Source organism: Pseudopipra pipra, chromosome 18 (genome assembly GCF_036250125.1).
Source record: "Pseudopipra pipra isolate bDixPip1 chromosome 18, bDixPip1.hap1, whole genome shotgun sequence".
NCBI lineage: Eukaryota > Metazoa > Chordata > Aves > Passeriformes > Pipridae > Pseudopipra > Pseudopipra pipra.
In genome coordinates, this window is record NC_087566.1 from 9168378 (window position 1) to 9191892 (window position 23515).

General features: G+C 43.4%; 2 protein-coding genes across 3 annotated transcripts; both read left to right on the plus strand.

Annotated features, from left to right (window-relative positions):
- The first annotated feature begins 21 nt into the window (after positions 1-21).
- Positions 22-7759, plus strand: DENR (density regulated re-initiation and release factor). Its single transcript, XM_064675114.1, has 8 exons — positions 22-308; positions 1439-1559; positions 2509-2528; positions 2794-2878; positions 3439-3525; positions 5577-5693; positions 6696-6835; positions 7480-7759. Exons 2-8 carry the CDS (start codon positions 1454-1456, stop codon positions 7522-7524), a joined length of 600 nt encoding a protein of 199 aa, XP_064531184.1. The 5' UTR covers positions 22-308; positions 1439-1453; the 3' UTR covers positions 7525-7759.
- A 90-nt stretch (positions 7760-7849) lies between these two features.
- Positions 7850-22799, plus strand: CCDC62 (coiled-coil domain containing 62). Of its 2 annotated transcripts, XM_064675113.1 has the most exons (11): positions 7850-7963; positions 9455-9605; positions 9878-10070; positions 10613-10779; positions 11524-11625; positions 11953-12124; positions 12210-12311; positions 12925-13013; positions 13772-13869; positions 18207-18384; positions 18997-22799. In XM_064675113.1, exons 1-11 carry the CDS (start codon positions 7947-7949, stop codon positions 19129-19131), a joined length of 1404 nt encoding a protein of 467 aa, XP_064531183.1. In that variant the 5' UTR covers positions 7850-7946; the 3' UTR covers positions 19132-22799. The 2 variants fall into 2 exon arrangements, with proteins under 2 accessions (XP_064531183.1, XP_064531181.1); XM_064675111.1 differs by lacking the exons at positions 18207-18384; positions 18997-22799 and adding an exon at positions 14465-15383.
- Positions 22800-23515: the final 716 nt, after the last annotated feature.

The following is a 23515-nucleotide window of genomic DNA, read 5'->3' on the forward strand; positions in this document are numbered from 1 at the left end:
CCTGGTGGGGCCACACCGTACCCGCCCCTCTCGCGAGACGGCGGCGCTGGGGCGGGCGCACGTGCGCGCGGGGTGAGGGACCGGGACCCGCCGCGGCCCGAGGGGCCTCCGGTACCGCCACCGCCGCCCCCGGGGCCCCCCGCCCCGCTCAGCCCCCGCCCAGCGCCTCCCGCACAGCTCCATCTTCTCCGGAGGGCCCCTCGCAGGGACCCCCCCGGCGCTGGTACCGCAGCATCCTCCCCGCTCGGGTACCTGGCGCCCGCCTCTCCCTCAGCCCCGGCACCGCCCCGCGCTGCGAGCCCGACCCTCTTCAGGTACCCGGAGTCCCATTTCCTCGGCTATGCCCCCCCCCCCCCTCCATCCCCTCAGCTCTATCCCCCCATCCCCTCAGCTCTGTGCACCCCCTTCCCCTCAGCTCTATCCTCCCATTCCCTCAGCTCTGCTCCCCATCCCGTCTGCTCCGCCCCCCCATCCCCTCAGTTCTATCCCCCCTATCCTCTCTATGCTCTCAGCTCTATCCCCCCCTTCCCCTCAGCTCTATCCCCCCATTCCCGCAGCTCTGGTCCCCCATCCCACCATGTCCATGATCCCCACTGTGTCTGGTTTTCCATCACCCTTCCTCCCGACCTACCCTCGCTTTTGCCCCATAACCACCCAGCACTCTCCTTCCCCCATTTGGGGTCTCCATGGGTACCCCAAGATCCTTCCTCTCGCTGTGACCATCTCCTGCCTCTCCTTGTCCCCCTACCCCAAACCTCACCGCCTCTGGAGCCCTGGCATTTTCCCTCAACATTCCTCACTGCCCAGCACAGCTTGTCCTGGCTCCAAGGCTCCCTCTCACGTCCTGTTTGCTCCCATGGCCCTGGGGGGTTTCTTGTGTATTCCTCTTTCCTTCTTCACTTCTGTTTTCTGAGCCCCTGGCCTGAGAACCTGTGTGTGCAAACCAGCATTAAGTCCATTAGCCGGCTGAGTTTGGTTTGCTTGTTTTGTAGTGTTTGAGGCTTTTTGCCAGTGTCCTCGGATTGTAATTCTTCAGGCACGGATTTAAATGACCCCTTTTCTTTGCTAGTATGTGAGAGGTCCCTCCCCTACTCCCCAGTGCCCCTGCTGTTCATATGTCACTGATTGACATGATTATTCACATTGTGCTTAACCCAGTGTTCTGTAATTCCATGTGGGTTTCCTAAAGGTCTTCCTTCGTTTACACTGCATTTTGTGGCAGTAATGTGCTAGAATTCCATACTGCTTGGTATCTTTTGTAATCATTTCCCCCATATATTGTCATTATTATTTGACTCCTATTTTTTCCTCCCTGATCTCTCTTACACTTGTACCTGTTTTCTCTGGGATTTGTCAGTCTCTGGGATTCTTGTTGAGCTGGGAGGGATGGGACTAACTCAAACCCAGAAGTTGGGTCCTGATTCTTCTGTTCTGTGACCCCCAGGCGTGTGACATGGCCACGGATGTCGCCGAGCCCGTGGTCCCTGACTGCAGAGGGGACGGGAGGAGCGGTGCCAGGTCAGACGCCGACTACCCCCTCCGGGTCCTCTACTGCGGAGGCAAGTGCTGGAAGGGCAGCTGTCCATGATCCCTACAGTGTGCTGTTTGTGAGGGCAGAGAGAAAGAGAGAGTCTCTTTTGGTCAGATTTTATTGAGAAGCTGGACCCTGGTCAGCTTGACCTTTCTGATTGTCTTTCTGAAGCAGCTTTGTTGTGTATTTTATCCCAAGCATTTCTGGTGAAATGTAGGGATCTTCCCTCCTGAGAGACAGGATTGACAGCTCTCTGGGTGTGAAAGGAGTGGGAGCTCCGATCTCTTCCTGCAGAAAGCCAGTAAAGCACAGAAAAGGCCTCTGAGCTTTAGTGTGACAATGAAAAATGGAATACATGGGACTAATTGAACTGTGTGTAGTTATGTGGGTGAAATTTAAAGGGAAGTAAATAATTTAGGTATGTTTTTTAGGTAGGTTTGTCACTTTGCTTTGGGCTTGAATACAGTTGCAGGGGATTAGGAAATAGTCCCTGTTGTGTGTGAAAATCTGCACGTTGGTTTGGGTGGTTGTGGGGCCAAGTCCCTCTTTGGGACTTTGGCAGCTCTTGGAAAAAGGAAAGGTGACCAAACCATGTGGTATTTTATTGGGTGTATCTTTTGCCTCAGGTAAAACTATTGTTTCTTTCTGTAACTTATCCCAAAGCTTTAGGCATCTCCTTCCCTCACTGACTCTTGCTGTGGTGGTTTTATCCTAATGCAGAACATGTGAGCACAGGTCTAACAAGAGAGGAATTAAAATGTGGAATGGCATCAATACAGTAATGGTTTTGAGCCAGTATGGGATTATAACCAGAAGTTCTGATGTAAGCAGGGCTAAGAGTTGGACTCGATGATCCTTGTGGGTCCTTCCAACTCAGAATATTCTCTCATTCTTTGCTTTGGAATTTAACACTAAGGTTGTAAGTGTAGAACTTCTTTTTGTAATGTGACTTTTTTTTTCTCCTCTTCTTTCTCCAGTCTGTTCGTTGCCAACAGAGGTGAGTTAATTATTTTTTGTCTGAATTTTTTCCTTCTGTCCTGTGATTCCTGACTATGATGATTCTTCCTGATATTCTCTGTCTTGTCTTAATTGTGCTCCAGCCACTGTCATCATTAGGATAACATGAGGTTTCTTATGTGCTAATATTTGTATTCAGTCATCTTAAGGAGAAATGGCTGAGCTGAATAACAAATATATTTTGGTGTATTTGTGATGTATTTTGTCTTGCCTCCACTAACAACATTCATGTGATTTTTCTCTAGTACTGTGAATACATGCCTGATGTGACTAAATGCAGACAATGGTTAGAAAAGAATTTTCCAGATGAGTTTGCAAAACTTACAGTAGGTAAGAATCTTGTGTGTGTTCCAACTGATATGTGCACTCAGACATATTCAGAAATCTTTGAGCTCATCTCTTCCCTTTTCCTGCTGTATCATGTGGAAGTTAATACTTTTCTTAGGAGTCTATCATGCTTTTGGATGCTGTGAAATATGTTTGATAATGTCAGAAAACACTGAATAATCAACGTGTAGTTTCAGTAATAATATTTGAGCTTTCTTAAGGTTTCAACTGTAACCAGTCACCTGTGTGCTTGTTTCCCATCAAAGTTAGTTCACTGGATTTTGCATCTGTCCAGTCTGCTGTGAATGGCTGGAGGAAAGGTCATTAATGATGGGGAACTTGTCCAGTAGCATTTGGAATTTCAGTATTAACATTAGCATTTATTTAATTTGCATAAGTACTGTAATGAAGGTGTAACACGCATCAGTCAAGGGGCTGATGCGTTTCAGCAGAGTTTACTGATTTAGCAAAATATCATTGCACCATCCTGTTTCTGGAAGGCTGTCAGTGTCTGACCACTAATTTTGTTCTTTTTCCCCTCACTTCTTTCTGATGCATTTAAGAAAATTCACCTAAACAAGAAGCTGGGGTTGGAGAAGGCCAAGGAAATGTGGGAGGAGAAGAAGAAGAGAAGAAGAAGCAAAAGAGAGGCAAGGTCTAAATAGTTGATTGTGGTACTGATTTATAAGCAGTTTGGGGCATCCCTTTCTCACCTGCTGGTGTGGACCAGGGCACAAATTCCTTGGATTTTGGTTGTGAGCTCTGCTGTGACTGCACAGAAAACAGTGACTATCTTTCTCCTGGTGGCAGCAGTTGGTGTGGTGATCTGTGCTGATGGAAACGTTGGAGAGCAGGGATAGGGATAGCCAGGGAAAGGGGACCTGCATCCTGTGTCTCATTGTTCCAGTCACGGCTATCACACTTATTCAGGGAGCAGTTCTTCCCAACTCAAATCAGCTGGCATTCCTCCCGGAATACCCGTTCCTGCCCTGTTTAGCAGCAGTTTATAGGTTGTTTGCAGAGTAGAACAAAGACTGCTTTCCTCCATGAATGCCTCATGACTCTGCTTTTGCCTTTGTTCCTTCCCCCTCTCTGTATTCACATTTGGTTTTATGCTTTTAAATCTGTTACCTGTGTCTCCACTAAGAGCTATGTCTCTTTGCAGCAATACTAATGAAAAACATTTCCAAAACTCAGCTTTGGAATGTAAAAAAATTATATGAAACTACTTAAACACACTTTTATCTTCTATCATTTCAGTTTTTGCTGTTTAATTAATTAACATACTTTCCACCATAAATCAGAGTGCTGGGATTGTTATTAATAGATATTTGCCTGTGCAGTGCCAGTTGTGTCTAGTGCTTCAGAAATTATGGTTAATACCAAGTTAGATTCACATTTTAAGCCACACATCACTGCAGAGGTTTTATTTTTGTGTCTTGGTAACCAGTTTTGTTTGCCTTGCCAGTAAGCAGTGTCTAGTGACAACAGTAATTTATGTTCTGTAGCTTGGATGCTTTTCCCAGAGATTTCAGAACATTTTCTTTCAGCATTAAATTATTGTGTGTGATAGTATGGTTAGTTTTTAGTCTGGGTTTTGGTTCTGAAATAAGAGTGTTTAAAATATTTAGGGATTTTCTCATAATATCTAAAGTTTCATGAAGACTTACAGTCTGGTGTTAAGCATGATGGTTTAAGATTGAATGCAAAGAGAGAGGATGAGGAAAACCAAGCCTATACTTACAAAGACACTGCAGGAATTCGCTGAAGCTATTTTAAGACAGAAATTTACTGTCTTTAAAATTATCAGATATCAGTTTGTAATAATGTAGAATTGAAAGTGCTGTGTGTTAGAAAAAAGAAATAGTCACAGGGGTTAGTTTGCTTGTTCTAAATTCTTTAGGTTTTCATCCTGGGAAGGCTCAGGAACATCAAACTTTGGTTACCCTGAAGTAATTTGATGACTGTACACAAAGTCAGCCGAGATCTTAGTCTGCCTCGAAGAATCCTAATTAGCGGAATGTAACTTTTCCGTGCTTTGCTCAGACTAATAAATGCCCAATATGTGAAGTGTTCCCACAGGTTGGCCTAGGAACAGACAGGAGGAAAGATGATGTTCAATCATGTGCAGTTTTGCCTCGTTTCGGAGGTGCTGGTTCATATATCAGTGTCTGGTTTGTTCTGGGGTGTGCTTGGATATCCAGCATTCAATCTGCTGTGTAACTCGGCCTGTGGCCGCGGTAAATGAACGTGAGGAGGTTGCTTTGCCTCGGACACAGACCCTAGGGATGTTAAACTCATGAAAAACATTAAAATAACAGTTTGTTCCTCAGACTACAAACCAAAGAACAATTCCTGAAAGAGCAGTTAAATGCAGACCAAGCACAGTGATTAGTAAAGTGTGGGGAAAAGCCCTTTTTTGCTAATTGTAGAGGGGTTCTGCTGTGCAGCCCATACTGGATTGCACATTTGACATGTATATATTATTATTTCTCTTAATATTGAGCTTTGGGGACAGAGGATCTTTCTTAAATAATAATAAACCCAAGACAATATGCAAAATCCATTTTTGCTACCAACGCAATTGGGGAGATAACAGTTTCTTTGTTTATAGGGATTAAATCTGACCTTATATGCTTTTTTCTTTGATGAAGTATATCATCATTTAACTAATCATGTAACCTTATGCTCTCTTTTAAAGGTGGAAGAGGTCAGATAAAACAGAAAAAGAAGACTGTACCACAGAAAGTCACGATAGCTAAAATTCCCAGAGCAAAGAAAAAATACGTCACAAGAGTGTGTGGCCTGGCAACGTTTGGTGAGTTGAGTTTAACCTGCCTTTAACCTCATCATATTTCTTCTGATCATATTCTACTGAGTGACCTGCTTCTGTCTGTGTGAGGTGAAAGTCCCAAGGTGCTTTTAGCAGTTCCAGAGGTACACTGACTTCTCTCAGGGATAAATTATTTAAGTCCTTATTTCCATGTTTTTTCAAACAAATAGGGCTGTGGATTTTTTGAAACAGGGTTTCACTTATTAGGCTTCAGACTAGTCTATTGTCTTTAATTATGAAGATGTTTATTTAAAAAAAAACTCTTATTTCCATCAAACCTGAAAATATGTTATTGGCAATTAAATTCACCTGTTCTTGAGACTGTTTAAGTAAAGCTTGAACTGCCTTTCTAATAAGACAGTCAAATGATTGCCAGCTTAATGCTGTCCTGCATAGCTTTGGTTCAGCTGCAAATAACCACTTGGTGTTTGTAACAACATCTTACTTCACACATTGATCACAAACTCTGTTAAAAAGGTAAGTTTTAACCTTTTTTGGATTAACAAGCCATGTCCCATATTTCCTCTATGAGAGTATCATCCAATTTCTTGAGGGATCAGTAATACCTTGGTCTAAACTGGGTACCCTTGTGCTGGAAGCCAGTCTCAAAAAGTGTTGGGACATGTTTCTGGAAATAACACCACTGTGGAAAAACTTGTTCAATAACCATAGGAGATGTTCAGAGGTGGAGGTGTTTTTTAAACATTTCTGCATGTGCTTTTCTGGTGAGTGTGTGCAGCACAGGCCCCCATGAACAGAACATGTGGGGGACATTCAGCAATTTTTACCTTGAAGAATTTGCTGGATCTGTAGAGTCAGATGTTTTGGGTGCAAACAACAGACTTTGCTTTCAATGGAAACCATAGCAAGGCCTCAGCTGTTAACTACCACTTTTTCAACAGTTAAAGCAAGATTTTGCCTTTGAACCTGAGAAAATACTTTAATGTCAGTGACTGTACTTAAATTGTCCATTTTTCCCCTCAACAGAAATCGATCTTAAGGAAGCACAAAGGTTCTTTGCTCAGAAATTTTCCTGCGGTGCCTCAGTAACAGGAGAAGATGAAATCATCATTCAGGGGGATTTTACAGATGACATTATTGATGTAATCCAGGAGAAGTGGCCTGAGGTAATAAACCTTTCCTTCTGTCAGGGCTCTACTTTTCCACAATAACCTGTGACTTTCTGACGATTTCAGAAAAGGTTTCATCTTTGGCAGCACAGACTGTTGCACAAAAATAGAAGAGCAGTTGTTGCATTCCCACCCTAAAGTGAGGGAAGCATGTCAGAATGAGTCCAGCTGTCGAATGTCTGTGGCTTCTTTGTGACCATTTCTTAACAGTGAATGTCTGACTATTCTTACATTGCCATCCTATTTTTCAACACCTCTTAAAATATTGCAAAATTAAAACAAACAAACAAACCCAAACCCTACACACTTGTGCTTCAGAAAAGAAGCTAATTTGGGATTGGACCAAAATTGATGGTTGAGAGCTGTAATTGCAAATGCTTTCTCTGACTCTCCCTTGTTCCTGGTATTTCCCAAGTGGAATTCTTTCTGAAATAACTCCATAGGCCTGTCTTTATTCTGAGCTCTGTTAGGCTCAGCTGTGTCCTATGAGCACATGTCACTCACACAGAATTTACAGCAGGGAATCTGGGATGGTGCTGTTTACTTCTCCCACACTTCATTACATTTACAGGAGTGAATATTAAACGAGACATGTAAGAAGAAAATACATTTACTTTGCTGTGTTTTGCTTTTTTCCCTAGGTGGATGATGACAGCATCGAAGACCTTGGAGAAGTCAAGAAGTGAAAGACTACCTTTATTTAATTAAATGGTTATAAATGATATAGCCAAAGTGAGGCTTCTAAATCCATTTGCTCTGCAGTGAAACTGTGGAGAACCCACACCCTTGGCATTTTCACTGTTCTGTATAGGCTGCTTGTTTATTTTTTTCTTTTTGTTGTGATATTTGCCAAAGTTAAATCGGGGTTCTACCATGCTTACGCATGAAGTAGATTTAAATAAAATTACTGTTCCTCACTGAGTACAGTATCTGGTATTTTTTACATATACTTTCCTCAAACTATCTTACAGGAAAAGAAGAGCTTAAGTCATTGAAAGCTTGTTTTTCATCTGCTGTACTTTCTGCTGAGCTTAACTGAATAAGGCATGTGGCTGATATACGGACACTTGTACCTTGGGCCTACCTGCAGAGAATTTTAGAAATCAGAATGGAACAAATCTTAAGGTTTGTTAACACTGAAGGACAGCGAGTCCTGAAGTGGTCAGGCAGTTCCGTTGTAAGTCACTGCCAAGTGAATTATTTATTCTAGTAAGTGGAAACACTGAGGAATATGTGAATATGACTTGAAAGTTCATCCTGTTTTCGTAATTCCAAACCATCTCCTAACCCTGCTGGGCTTCTAGGGGAGGCAACTGTTGTGGCTTTATGCTTTTAGTGTGCTGCTGGTTCAAAAATAGTAGTAATGAACACAAATTAATAGTGAGCATATTCCAGGGGCTCTGTTAGCAGGTGAGGAGGGTCCAGCTGCACACTCTGCTCTCTGTACTCCCACAAACAGCCTCGAGCATCAATTTGGTGCTTTTTATTTTACTGCTCCATTTAATAACAATAAATGCTCCCTGGTGTCACAGTCCTGGAAGTGACGTGCTCCTGTCACTGCAAGTTGAAAAGGGAGGGGCTGAAGTATCACACGCCCTGTTCTCCACCCATAAATTTTGTTTTTCAGTGATCTTTGTTTATAAACCTTTGGTTTAGTTGGGAAAGGTGTATCTCCAGAGATAACTGTATCTCTGCAGTAGGGAATGGTGTACCTCCAGAGAACTATCTGTAGTTGTCCCATTCAACTCTTAGAATTCTTTTCTAAGCTAAAATTTGGAGTTTGCTGTTTGTCTGCTTAGTTTTGGGGAGCCCTGCTCAGAACCAGCTTGTCTCCAAAAATGTCAGGCACTGGGATTGCAGAAGGCAGTGCTGTCCCCAGAGCAGTTCTGGGTGCTTGGACAGGGAGTTCCAGAAGGTTTTATTTAGAGCTTGATTACCGTGATGAACTGTAACATTCTGAAACTGGTTTAAGGATATGAAAATAATTGGTCTTAAAGGGTTCTAGAATTTTTTAAGTGATTTGTCAATGATTGTATGATTTGGCTAATTTTCCCTGTGCATGCAACAAAGTCAAGCAGTATTCTGCATTTTATCTAATTGTCTTGACCCAAGATGTGCAGGGTAGTCATCTCCAGCCTGTACCATCCCACTGTGCTCTTACTCTTAGCCTTACCCTATTAACAACGTTATTAATTACCGCGTTTTTCCAGCAGCCCCAGCCCCAGGGGCGGGCCCCGGGACTCGAACCTGCGGCCTCGGGTCTCGAACCTGCGGCCCCGGGACTCGAACCTGCGGCCTCGGGTCTCGAACCTGCGGCCCCGCCGTCCCGCGGGGCGGAGCCTCCACCAACGGCGAGCGGTGGCGGTGGGTCGGGGGCGGCGGGGGGTAACGGGGGGCAGCGGGCGGGGGGAGCGGGGCTGAGGGCACGGGAACCCCCCGGCGTCGGGAGGGGCCGACCCAGCCGTGCGGGACTGCGCCGGGGCCCCGCAGGCCGCCCCGGGGAGGGAGGCCGGCCCGCCCGGCGCGGTGGTACCTCAGGGCCCCTCTCAGGCCTGGGCGAGGCCGCGGGGCCGCCCCCGCCTCGGTCCGCGCTCAACGGCGCTTGTCCTCCCTCAGAGTTCGGAGCAGCCTCAGGGGTGCTGGGCTCAGGAGCCTCCATGGTGGACGTGGCAGCCCCGAACAGGTCCCGGTGTCCGCGAATGCCTGGCAGCGCTCTGGCCCCCGGTCCCCCATGAGTTCATCACTGCTGCGCTCTTCTTCGTCCCAGGTAAAACATGAAAGGGCCGTTAACAATCCGCTCTATTTTTGGCAGGAAATTACTCATTGTGCTGCCGACGGCTTGAGTCATGGACCACAGGTGGTACCACTTTGTACTGCGGAGGGTTTCAAGCCAAGGGCCACGACCGTGAGGAACTTTTTGGAATGGTTTCTATTTATAATATAAACGTATTTCAACTTAAAATAAAACGCTCGAGTTTATTATCAGGGAACTTGTCGCTTGCTTGTGTTGAAATGCATTCCATATCTCACCTTTTATAGGCACTTAGCCCAGATCATGAGAACAGCATCATTAAGAAACAGAGACAAGAACTCCAGCTTTTAATTGCAGAACTGAAAGAGCGTGACAGGGAGCTCAATGACATGGTTGCTGTGCATCAGAGACACATCCAGGCCTGGGAAGGTGATCGCCACAAAATACTGACTTTAGCAGAACGATGCAGCTTGTTGACCAGTAAGTGTTGTGAATATGAAGAATAAGATTTTGGTCTTTTAAGTATATTCAGGTGCTTTGACCCCTCAGTAAGAGCTTTGCATCATGTAAAGGACCATTTCCTACCTTTCAGCCTTTAAATTGCATTGTCTCTTTCTGAGACCTAGACTTCCACCATGGTACTGAAGTGATCTGATCTGGGAGGGGGTGTGATAATCAGAAGGCTCTTTCTCGTTTGAATGTGTAAATTGCTTCTGTGAATTCTTTAAAAAATAATCTGATTAAATAAATGTGGGGGAGAGAGAACAATTTGCAACTTGCTGGTGTGCTGCAGAGCCCTGTGCCCTGAGGTTATGCTGCACAGCGCTGACATCACCCACAAACCACCCAGTGAAACCCCTGGCAGCTCTGAGCAGTTGTTCATTTCTGAATCGCACGATTTTAAAACAACTGGATTAAATTATTTCTGAGATTTAAAAAAAAAGTCTTTCTGAGATTTAAAAAATTGCATGATGGTCTCTGAGCTGTTTTCTCACAGACAACCTTGTCTGCTTTCTTTTCAGGTGAGCTGAACAACAAAAATGCAATTATAAAATCACTGACCAAAAGGTTAAAGTTCGTAGAATCTCAGCAGAACGACAGTCAGGCAACACTTGAAAATACACAACAGAAGTTTAAAGAGCTGACTCAAAAAGTAACAGATTCATCTGTTCACTGCCAGGCTCTGGAGGTAGGGGTCAAATAATGCTCTGGTTTTGCAGTCTGTGCATGTACAGGATGCCAGTGGCATTTGAGAATTTCACTGGTGAATAAATAATTCATATTAGGGCTCCTGAGTTGCATTTGTCTTTTAGTACAGTAATGTGAGATCAAAGTAAAGGTCTTATTTGTTGTGTAAAAAAAGAGGGTGAGGGGAAAAACTTTTCTAAGCTACAGTTTGGAGTTTGCTGTTTGTCTGCTTAGTTTTTGGGAGCCCTGCTCAGAACCAACTTGCCTCCAAAAATGTCAGGCACTGGGATTGCAGAAGGCAGTGCTGTCCCCAGAGCAGTACTGGGTGCCTGAATAGGGAGTTCCAGGTTTTATTTAGAGCTTGATTACTGTGATGAACTGTAACATTCTGAAGCTGGTTTAAGGATATGAAAGTAATTGGTCTTCAAGGGTTCTAGAATTTTTTTAAGTGATTTGTCAATGATTGTATGATTGGGCTAATTTTCCCTCTGTATGCAACAAAGTCAAAGCAGTGTTTTATCAAGCATTTTGTCTGTCTAATTGAACTAAGAAGTGCAGGGTGTTAAGACCCTTGATCACAAGCAAAGTGGAGAACAATTTTTACTCCAGCCCTCTTTCCTCCACCTTGCTCAGGATCCCACATTGCCACTCACAATGTTTAAATAACGTCATGGATGCATTTGCTGGAAAAAATACTGACTTTGAATCACTGAAGCAATAGCTGACACTTATTTCTGTTCTCTAGGAGAAAAATCAGGATCTCCACTGCTCAGTTTTGGAGCTGTCAGTTAAAACAGGCCAACTGCAAGCAAGAGAACAGGAGCTCCTCACTATGCTTAGGCTGAAGGTAACATCTGTCTTCTCATGGGCACTGAATGTGGTCACTCTGCAGTGCAGTTGTTGGTGACTGTACCACGGGGCTTCTGTCACTCTTGACCTCTCTCATGTTTAAATCTTAGGCTTGTTTGAGAAGGGAAAAGTGGTCAACAAACAACAAACTGGTTTATTTTCATAAACAAGCCCATTTCCAGGCTTTGATTTTGGTTTTTGTTCCTCAAGAGCTCAAAAGAAAATCTGTGAAGTCACTGTAACTACTGCAGTAGGATGCATTGTTGGTTTGTCAAAATCCATCCATAATATGAAAATTAAGAATACACTCTGTTTCCTGTTTCAGGACAATGCTTTAATTGAAACAACTGATCACATTAATGAGTTTACGCGCAAATTAAAAAAGCTGGAGAGTGCATTGCGTGCAGTGAAGTCAGAGGATTTCTGTCTCAACAGAGAACAGAAAGAGCTCAGACTGACACTGAAAGAGCTAATGCTTCAAACAAATAAGCTGAAAGGTAAATGTTTATTCTGGGTTCTTAATTTAGTGTAGACCAGCACGGTTCCTTTTCATTCTGGGAAATACCACGTTTTGTTTTGTAGATGTCCTCTCTGAAAAGATGGAGGAGAACAGCAAGCAGCATGAAGAAATCCTTCACCTGAAACATGAAAATGGCTGCTTGAAGAGTGAGCTGGCACTGGCAGGTAAGGGTGGGCAGTTGGCTTTTCATGCCTTAGCTTTCAACAGCTCAGGGACTCCTAGACAGCAATTCGCTAATATGTGTGAAGGAGGCAGCTTCTTATCTACCTTCCTTGCAGTTTAATAAAGGAATATCCCTTGTGTGCCATTCTTGTGTCAAAGCAATATCTGGGGCTTCTGCAGGGACAGTTCTACAGGGACAGTTTATAGAATCTTGTGAAAGCACAAAATTCACCAAAATGATTACACGTGGAGGAATAAATGGCTCAGAGTGGTCTCTCCTGAAAACTTTTGAGTCTTTCATGTCTCCTCTTTTCCCTCTTTCCCCCATTCCTTTCTGAGAAAGTTAAATAAGTCAGTCAATGAAGCACATTATTGCTGCTAGTAAAATAAATCCAGGTGCTGAGGAAAAGTTGAAGGAAAATACTTGATTGTTTAGTTGTCTTATGGGTTTGTGCTCTTTTTAATTGGGAGGGGAAACAGATCCTGTTGATCTTAAGAAAATGCTTTTGGTTTGGTTCAGTACCACCTTCTACTGCTACACAGCACTAGCAAAAGCACTTGCTTTTGTGTCTACTCACTGTAAGTAATTAAACAATGACCTATGTTTTGAAACAGTGGAGAAAGCCGAGAGGAAAGATGAACTTTATCTGTTTGCCAAGTCTAAACAAGCGCGGATTGAAAAGGAGTTATCCAGTTTGCGAGAGGTACAGCCCTGATCGTGTTCCTGCTCTGAGGTTACAAAAGCATTTTCAGGAACATCAGACCTGCTTGGAACAGTGCAAAAAACTTAGATCTGGCTATTATTAATTATTAATTAAAGAAAACTCAAATTTTCTGTTTCTGCCGTGCTGGGGTCACTGTACAATGTTAATTTTTTGGTGTTAAACCACACAGCCCGTGGTGCCAGGCTGGGGAAGTCATGTGAAGGGCAGCAGGACTGGGGTGTACACACCTGCCCAAGGTGAACTCACCAGCCTGAGGGACATGGTCTGCTGACAGATCAAGAGAGACTTAAACCCTGTGTGTTCACCTGCTCTCACTTGAGGTTCTCAAGACATGTTCCATTTTTTTTTAATTGCAAATAATTGGTAGGTATGTTATTTTCTGCATTAGCTTCACCAAAAAATCCCCTGCAGTGAAAGCCAAATCCCATGATCACCTGCAGTTCTGTAACATTGAACAACATAATAACAACATGTACTAAATATCAAGTAACGGTAATGATATTGTATTTGTGGTTCCATCTTAGATGAGCACTGAATTCTTTAATAGAAATCCTGTTTATTGCTGCAAAATGTTATTTTCCTAATACATGCAAAGATGTCCTCTCAGATTTGGAAGTCTGTGACAATAGTTTGGCTATGGGTATTAGTTTATAAAAACACTTGAGGGTGTTTTTTGGAAGACAAGCGATGTTCCTGCAGCCCAGACTTTCACTAATGCCCATCCCTGTCTTTACCAGATCATTTCAAAACAGAGTGACTTACAGCTCCCTTATGGCAACTCAGAGAGCCCTCAGGCCTCAAGGCAAAAGCATGAAAAGATGGCAAGCAGAAGGAGGTAATCTTTTTTTTTTTTTTTTTTTTTAATAGTTTGTTCTCAGAGAGAGACCTCACTGTTCAAACACAACTCACATCCTCCCAGAGGTGTGTGCTGGGTCAGGGTGGCTTTGCTGGACTCGACCACAAACATCCAGTGAAGTTCTCAAATACCTTGTTTTTTATTTGGTCAGGAGACACCATAAACATCAGTCACAGACTGAAGTGTTGTGTCAGGCCAGACAGCTCATGATTTTTTAGAAAATGAAATAGTCTGGTGGTAGGGGTGTTAATCTGGCTTGCTCCTGCTTTTGTTTAAAAAGCGAAGTTTATTTCAGGAAGTAAACTTTAAATTAGGGAATTGGTGCACACCCTGGAGGTTCAGATAGAATCACCACACTGTATAAAACATGAGGAAATCTCAGACTGATTTTGGAAAGTAACAGCCAAATCTGGGCAGAGTTCTGTCAGGTTTTGGCAGGATACATCTGCCTGTTGGCATTTGAGCTCCCACAGAGCTGTGGCAGCAGCCCGTGTTAGTGTAGAGCTTTGGGAGTGCAGTGGTGGGTGCTCTTTACCTGCAGTGTTTCTGACTTGTTTTTATCGTGCCGTTGTAGCACAGGGGTGACATTCTCTGCCTCTGAAAGCCACAGCAAGACACACATGGGTAGGACTGAGGGCAGCCACAGGATGTACAAGGAGTGGGGAACTGCACCATTTCCAGAAAGTAGGGTAAAAACCACCCTTGAGATGTGTGGAGTAGATAATAGACAGTTACTGAATGCATCTGACTTGGAGGAAACTACCTCAGCCTTCTTAAAGCCGTGTCAAAAAGTTGTGAAAGGCTTGGCTGTCCTCACGGAAGAAGGAGAAAAGCAGGATGTTGCATCAAGCTTTGATGAGCTAGACAGTGAAATATTTCGTGAGGCAAACAATACAAGACCATTGAGAAACAGGGAAATTGGTGACAAGGGAGTGGAAAGCAGAGACCAGCAAACCTTTGAGACATCTATACCTCCATATGAGCATTGGCGTAACATCAGAACTCGTGTAGATTTGCAAAGTACTTTGATCCAGAACGGCACCACGTCTGACAAAACTGGTAAGAAAAATAAAACCTGGGAAGAGAGACCTGGAATTCAGTTTGGCCAAAAAAGGAGAGAGTCTTCTGGGATTCGCAAGTCTGAATCTGACTCCTGCATTGGTAACTCCAGCACAAGTGGAAGTGCCCGGTGGAAGCCAGTGTCAGATCAGGAATGGTTGGAGATTTTCAAACCCATAGAAAGAGATGGAAGCGTATGCAGTGGAAAAGATTGCAGCTGTTTGGATTCTACTCAATAGATGGAATGTGCCAGCTCATAAAGGTTATGAGCTTTTTACATTTAAGAGATTGGTATGAGCTGTAGTTATGTAGAAGCTTGGGTGTACAAGCTCTCAATAGTATCTCAAGTGATGTTTATAAAGTAACTGTTTTTTTAAAATTAGTCTACCAACTTGAAAAGCGGCGAATTTAAAATAAAAATAGCTCTTAAAGTATCATGATTCCATTTTTATGCATTTATTTTTTTCTCATCTCTTATCCTCAAGAGCTGCGTGGGCAGGAGGAGCTGCAACACCACAGAATTTGCCATATAAACTAATTGAGAAAAACACAGATTTTAGAAATCTTATGATGTTGCTTGTAACTCTGGTGGGTAAAATATGTTCTGCCCAGAGTTGTGCAGTGGTGTTTCTGTGAGGCAAGGAACAGATCCAGGTTTTATGTGATGCTTTGGTGACTGTGTTATTTCTGTTGAGAAATCACACCATGGCTGGGCACGAATCTAGGACAGGCTCTGAGCACAGGCTGCTGCCTCACTCAGGGCAAGAAACAAGATGGCAAGATTGAAAGGACAGCAATCTGTCCACTCTCCAGTTCATGGGACTCTATCCCTCTGTTTGTGCTGGGGGAGGAAAAGGACACATGGGGGATTAGCAGAAGGAGGTTTCTAATGCTCAGAAATGTCAGGAAAAGACTCAGGTGTCTCAGTGGTGTGGGAAAGTATCCAAGATAAAAATGCTGCTTCACATTTACAGGAGTGGCTTTATGCTTGCACAAGCAAAGGCATCCAGAGCTAGGGCTTGCTGTGGATTTGTTGTCTTGGTTCCTTTATCTTCTTTCAAAAAACTGATTTACCAGCTCTATTTCAGAAGGATTTCTGAAGTTTTACAGAGATTTCGTAGCTGCCTTTTAGCCAGAGGAGAATCTTTCCAGCTGGTAGTTTGACAAGTACAGTAAATGAACAGCTGTTTAAACCTGCTGTGAATGTTTGCCAGCAAGTCTGCCCTACATCCAACCAGATTAATGTTATGGAACAGGGAGATCTGATGTATGGATGCTTTCAGTCTGCATGGCTTTTAAAACAGAAATATCATAGAAATCGCTGCTGCAGTGAGACAGACCTGTTCAGAAACAAGGTGAATGGGCAGCCACTGAAAAAGAATGCTGTCCTGGCACATTCCCCCAGGGCTTAGCTGAGCCTCATGTGTGGTGTGGGCTCTCTCTGGTTTCCACTGTCGCTAAATCATTCAAAGGACTCCCCTTACATCTACCCTGACCTTTCTTATCTATTCCCCCAGCAGCACCAATGACACACTGCCATCCCTCCAAATCCCTTCTGAGGCTGGATAATGAAAACTGCTTTCACTTTTTGTCCTGTCCTATTTGTCTTGTCCTTAAGTGAATTTTAGGGGAAAAGGAACAGTCTCAACCCAGACAGTGCATATAGAGCAGAGATCCCTCAGTGTGGGGGGGGCTGTGCTGCCCATTTGGGATTTGCTGCTGAGCTATCCGGTTTTCTTGATGCCCACACTTGGTCCTGGGGCCCTGCTAATTGGAGATGGATTGGCTCAGTGCAAATCCCAGACTGTCTGCTCTCCAACCTCTGCTGACTTGGATTTGCCGGGGAACAAATCCTCGCCCTCTAAATGGGAGGAAGGCAGGAGTATTGCTTCTGAGGAGGGATTAATGGCAGAGACCAAACACAACATTCCTCCTGGGACTTGAATCTGGATCCTCCAGTTTTCCACTGCTGGTTTCATAGTGCTGATGATGTAGTTTGTGTTAGGGAAGGGTGCTGGCACCTCCCTGTCAGCCCAGCAAATATTTTTGACATGAGTTCCTGAATTCTGGAACAGCCAACAAGAAGGCTATTTAAATCAAATACCTTCTCCAACAGCAAGGGGGATTGTGAAATCCCAGAGTGCAGGAATGGTTTCTGTGTGCTCTGACTTGGTGACTTCATTTATGTTGGACCAACATTTGCTGCCTTTGGATTTTTATCTTAATTCTTGTTTTAAAGGTGGATCATCAGCAGGTATTTAGTTGTTCAGTCTGGACTAAGCCACCTATTCCTGAGCCATCTCTCTGCCTCCAAATCAAAGCTGTTTCCCCCATCCCTCACAACCTGTGTGTTCTCCAAAACCAGCTGTGCCCATCACATCCCCTCCCATCCCTGTCCCAGGCTGCTGCAGCTTGTTCCCTCACGTCTGCACAGAACCTTTCCTTGTCAGAAGCACAGAAACATGAGCTTTTCTCTCTTAAAAGAAAGCCTGTTGTATCCCAGTGTTTTACTGGAGTGAAATGGGACACAGCAGACACTTGTGAGCTGGCCACTCTCATGAGGGCTTTTTCCCAGATTGAATTTCATTTAAAAATACACCTATTTGTAAGAGTCTTGACAGGCATAGAATGCATTGTTACACCAAAATATCTAAAGAATATTTAATTAAATGTTATCAATTCAAAGATAGTATTTTCTCTAAAATACACATCCTTTTAAATTATTTACTGATCCAGACTGTGCTTCTGTTGTGTTCAGAAGTGTGATGATTATGGTTTGCTCCTGTATTTAAAAACAAATAAAGTAAAGCCTCTTTGGGAAAGCTTTCCTGTGATCTCTGAGGAGAGATGAGGACTGTAAAAGACTGTGAAATTCCCTTGAAAGGTACACCTACAAATATTCATTTGCCTAAGGGTTGATTAAAACCAAAAAGGGACTTGGGTATGAGAGGAGTAGCAGAGTATTGGGAGGAACAAGCTCTGCCTTTTGTGTGCAAGGTTAAATACACACTCAAGCACATGGTCATGTAGCTGATTGGAACTGTTTGAATGTCAAACCAACGTCCTCAGGGAATGAAAGTGATCTAAGGAAGCTGTTAAACACAGGAACACTTGGAGGAACAGGGTAATCCCTGATGCTCCATGGTTTTCTTGGCTCAGGGCCCACGGTTATTTATGTTGTCCCACGATTTTCCCTTGAAAGTTCAAAAAGGATGGTGATACTGTTTCTTCCAATGTCTTAATTTCTTTTTTAACAGTGAAGAAAACACGGGTGTGAGTTTCTACCACTTGGATTCTCCCCGTTTGACAACTGCCCAGGAGAGCAACACATCTCAGAGATCTGTGGAATTCACTGGTGAAGACTCCCCTCTGCACATCAGTGACCTGGCAGTGACTAAGCCAACAAACAGATGCTGCAGTGCTGCCGTGGACACAGTCAGTATCTTATTGCAGAATGTCCTTGGTTGATTTTAAGGGGAATTATGACTGCAAATGTCTCCCGGCGTGGAAGAACTAGGGACTCAAATGATGAGACAGCAGGCTTAAGGGAAAGGTGACAAAATACTTTTTCAAAATAGCTCCTCGTTGTCTCAATATGTCTTGGACAGCAAAAGTATAAATGAGTTTTGGAAATGCATATATAAGCTTTTGGAATGAAAAGCTTTAGGAGAATGGATGCTGGCTAATAGGTAATTCCACTGAGTATCTGAGTACATGTGGACACAGTTATCAGAAGCTGTTGGACACTGTTTCTTTCCTGTTCTGCCTGGTTTTCCTGCTTTCTCATGTCTTTCTTTGTTCTGCCCTTTATCCCTGAAGTACTGCTCTTGTGTGTGCTCTGTATAAATGCATGTGAAAATCTGCTACAAAACTGACACTAGCAAAGAGCTCTGTCTTTATTAGAAACACCAGCAGTTAGACAGGACCTGTTACATTGCAGTGCTTTGAACTGAAACATTTCAAGATTAAAATGCTGATTCTTGGTGTGTTATAACCCTTTGAAATATTCCATATTGGTAACTTTGTCTCCCTTTCTGTCTCCTCCAGGACACCAGTTCCATGCTGATGAAGCTGCATCGTGCTGTGGCTGAGTCTGGACAGATGATTGCTCGTCTGAACCTCAGCCTTCTCCCCCAGAGCCCTCACTTTATTCCAAAGAGCAGCCACATGGATATAGTATAGATTGTTCTCCCATAGGTTGAGGTGCTCAGGAATACTGATTGGGAACATCCTATCCCTTATGCTTGACTTGCACTCCATTAGCAAAGCACGAGGGGGATATTGTTTATAAGATAGAGACAATTCCTGCCTGCCTTAGCTGCAAGTACTTGAATTTTTTATAGGATTCTTTTAGAGGATCCTCAAGGTCATGACAGGATTTGACTTTTGCATGTGTCTAAACAGATGGAAGGAAGAAGTCATTTTGGGGCAAGCTGTAGGAGGCCTAGAAAAAAATGAACACTGGTTCTTTCTCACTTGAAGCACTTGAGATGATTTCTCAGGCTCAGTGCACACTCACCACTCTGCTGCCCCAGAGGCTTAGAGTCAGAACTGCTTATTATTCTGTTCATGGAAAGGAGGGCAGTATAGGGAATAGGTGATATATAGGATAGTTTTGGGTATGAATTTAAACCAGACACGCAGCTTTAATAAATTTAGGGGGTTTGTGGGTTAATTTTAGTTCCTTCATTGCAGGGTCAGAGCATAGACTCAGTGGTCAAAAAAAACCCCTATATGTGGCTGTCTGGCAGCTTATTTTATGAGCATGAGCACTGATAGGGAGTTCTTGTTGGGTATGTGGACAGAAGGAATAATTGGAGAAGGAGTCACTTTCTTGTTTTCATAAATACCATAAGAATTTCTACCCTGTTTGACAAGGACGTTGTACCATTTGTCACTAGAAATGAGTTCACTTGTGCTGATATACATCCCAAAGGGAGGATTTAGGCTCTTGGATTTAGAGCAGGCTGCTTTCTCCTCACACATCACCTCCCTCTGAAAATGCTGGACTCCTTTTAGCCTCAGATGAACTTGACCAGAACAACGTTTCTGTAAGTAACAGACAAAGCAATTTTTATAACATTCAGAGCCATAAACCCTTCGCTGTGCTGGGACTGAGTGAGTGAGTGTAAAGGTTGTTGTGCCAACGTTTGCATAAACTGAAAGGAGATTTTGTTCGGCAGCTCCTCTGCAGGATTTCATTCAGCAGGGAAGACAGCAGCAGTTTAGTCTTTTGCAAATCCATGTAGGAGGATTCCTGAAAAGCTCCCTACAACACAGGGCTTGCTTGTGGCTCCTGCCCAGCCCCATCAGCTGTCTGGCTCCTGCTGACTGGTTGGCACGTCACAGCTGGGCCACTCTGCTTTAGAACCTGAGCCTGCATTTTTGAGCTTGGAAATTGGCTTCTCGTTCAGAACTGGGGCTTCAGTGGATAGAACATAAAGCAGGCTCGTGGGTACTGGGGGAGCAGATCCTGAGCCACATCTGTGGAACTTTGATCTACTTTCAGAGCAGTTCTGGGTAAAAACTGGTCAAGCGTGTTTTAGTTAATCTATGCAGGCCAACTAATCTGTGCTTAAAACCAGGCTTACCTGGGGCGGTTAAACTGAGCTTTAAAGCATAATAAATACCTTAGAATTTAATCAGTAAGAATTTGTATGGGTTGGATTCTGTGCCCTGCTTGGGGGAGGGAGGAGAAGAGGGAATTGAGAATGCCAGCTTGAACCTGGCAGCTCTGGAATTTCTGTTCTCCGAGTCCTTTGATTTCCAGGTAGGGTTTTTGCATTACAATATAGACAACAGAACTTGCAGAAACTCTGCACAAAAGCCAGTTGTCTGCTGCAGAAGAAAGAGATGCTAAGCTTCCTTCTTAACTCTATGATGTTCCATGAGCATGAAGGTGTTTTCAACTTGATCTTTGTTTGCTTCTCTTTTTATAAATGCATCTGCAATATTAATACGCATTATGGATTTCTGAGATGAGCCTGGCACAGGATTCTAAGTGCATTTCCAGTAAAACTCTTGTGAGTACTGTAACAGCAAATAGATATTAAGGCAGCAAATAATTCCTTTAGTCAAATAATTAAACTTTCCTCAAGCGTGTTCCTCATCCTCTGGGCAGTCAGATCTCACAGCTCCATTCCCCAGTACCTGCAGGCTGCTTATTGTAGTTAAAGCCCTTCTGTGTGTTACAGATAACAGGATCAAGGATGTGAACATTGTTGAATGAGAGATTGGGAAGTGTTTTCCAGAGCCAAGGCCAAGGGCTGTTCCTGGGCTCAGAGCCCCAAAAATAGAATATATTGAATAGAGCTGTTTCAGAATATCCCAAGCAGCCTTGCCCACAGCAGATTGTTTTTTCTTTTGGAATCAGGAAATTTCTCACTCTCTGATTATTTTTTCCCCTGATGCAGATTGGATGCTTGCAATAGGCACCACATTGTCTGGTTCTGAGGACAAAAGAGTAACCAGATATGGTTAAGATCCTGAACACCACTTGAAACTGAATAAGAACCAGCAACAATGAGGAGAAAAACGGGCAAAAAAAAGAAATCTTCCAGTGCTGACACAACCAAGCTCCTGCCTGCAGAGGGAGGGTATCAGAGCCAGCTGGGTTGTGAAGCTTTGTGGCTTTCTGGGTTTCTCATATAGATCAGCTTCGATCCAGCAGGGAGCTGGTGCTCAGTTCTCTCTCAGATATTCCAGCTGCAGTCCCTGAGCTGTTTCTCCCCTGTGGAGCCAAACTCTCTGTGCCCCGGGGAGTGGGGGTGGTTTGTAGCACCCTCACGTTCTGCTGTTCCTGCATTAAGCCTGGAGACACTGAGTCTTCTCCCAAAATCCATCCTGTCTGTGGAGTGCAGCTAATGGGGCACTGGGAGGAGGTGGATGCTGAGTAGCTGGAATGCTGAAATGCTCCTGTGCAGAGCTACTCTTTTCCTAAAAAGAGCCCTGAGGTAAAAGCAGCCGGAGGTTTTATAGGTTGAAGCCAACATTGTGAGTTGCATCCTGAAACCACTGATGTTCAGAAGTTTCAGGAGCAAATCCCCAAAAGTGCTGAGCCCTGTGCTGAGGCAGCAGAGTGGGGAGTGTGTGCTGAGCCTACAGAAATAATCCCATTTGCTTCAAGTGAGAAAGAGCCGATGGAACAAACGCACCCACAATCCACTGTACATCCATGACAAGAGTTAGTGACTCTGCAAGTCACTGCCTAATGCACAATTCCCGTTTTCTTTGTGTGTTAAAAGGCACTGAATCGCTGTGATCGGATAAATCCGAAGCAGAGTTGGTAGCAGGTCCAGAAATAACAACATTTGTGCAGCTTCATACACAGAAGTGACCGAATTGATTTTGGTTGTGTTTGTTCGGGTTTAAAATTGCTTTGAAACCATTTGAGGGCAGGTGCACTGACAAACATCAGGGTAATTTCCTCTCTGGCTGCCAGGGATTGAGCCATTCTCATCAGTCAGTTGTTTTGTCTTTAGAGGGAGATTGGGTGGGGGAGAGTTGAAGAACTGAGGAAAGCAGTGAGTAAAGGGCTATATTCAGTTTTGGACAACATAGCATGTGCCACTGCTCCTAAATGGTGACTCAGGGACTGGCCAGGGACACAAAGATCACTCCTTTTCACAAAGCAAACTGGGAAGCTTTTATTCCCAAAAACCCCTTTGGTACCCCTGAGACTGTGTCTTTCTGTAAAGTGCGTTTACCTTTCTCCTGTTTATATTTTTACTCTGTGTTCTTATTCTGTTTGCAGTGTAAAAATGTTTGTATTTTTACATGTGGTTGCTTTATATATTTTATATATTTTAAAGGAAACGTTCCTGCTTTTGAATAAAAATCTTTTAATTTTCTGTAGTAGATTAAGAAGTTTCTAACACAGAAGTAATTCTGAAGACTCAATATCAACCCAGCAGTTACAATGGAAAGTTACCTCATTTTTTAACATGATTCTCTGAGTGTCTGAAAGACCCACAAGTGGTGAAAAGATGTGACTCTGCGGGAATGTGTTTTATCTTGAAATAAAACACAGAATTATGCCAAGATTAACAAAGCTATTTTTATAGCTGAGAGCTCAGGTTAAACACTAGCTTGTTTTTTAAGAATCTGAACTGTGTAATTGTTACAACATAGGAAGTATTTTTTTTATCTTTTTATTTTTTTATGGTGGCTCGGAAGTATTTATAGAGTATGACACAGCCAAGTATGCTTTTTCTTTCTGTTGTTAGTAAAATGTTTTTGTTCTGGACTTCTTGCCTTGTGCAGAGAGATGAATAATGTTTATAGGAAGTTCCCAATTAGTGTTGTAAGCAGGAACTGGGAAATGAATTGAAATGGGAGAGCTGTCACCCACAACATGGGCAGAACAACTCTTTCACACTCAGGAGCTGGTTCTTCCAGCAAAAGTTTAAAGGATCAGGTGTGTGTGGGCTCTGTTTGCACTGTAGAGCAGCAGCCAAGCATCATGTGACCTTTTTTTTTAGCATTTAACCTGGTTTTATCTTTGCCTATTGGGCAAGACACATTCTGTTATCACAGTTTGAACTTATTTTTTAACTAAAAGATCAAA

What these genes read in the sequence shown, in the direction of transcription:
- DENR (XM_064675114.1), top strand. Translation starts at nt 1,454, where the DNA reads ATGGCCACGGATGTCGCCGAGCCCGTGGTCCCTGACTGCAGAGGGGAC. An exon ending in TCTGTTCGTTGCCAACAGAG is followed by an intron (nt 2,529 to 2,793) that starts GTGAGTTAATTA and finishes ATTTTTCTCTAG; the next exon opens with TACTGTGAATACATGCCTGA. An exon ending in TCCAGGAGAAGTGGCCTGAG is followed by an intron (nt 6,836 to 7,479) that starts GTAATAAACCTT and finishes TTTTTTCCCTAG; the next exon opens with GTGGATGATGACAGCATCGA.
- CCDC62 (XM_064675111.1), top strand. An exon ending in TGCGCTCTTCTTCGTCCCAG is followed by an intron (nt 9,606 to 9,877) that starts GTAAAACATGAA and finishes CACCTTTTATAG; the next exon opens with GCACTTAGCCCAGATCATGA. An exon ending in TCAAACAAATAAGCTGAAAG is followed by an intron (nt 12,125 to 12,209) that starts GTAAATGTTTAT and finishes TTTGTTTTGTAG; the next exon opens with ATGTCCTCTCTGAAAAGATG.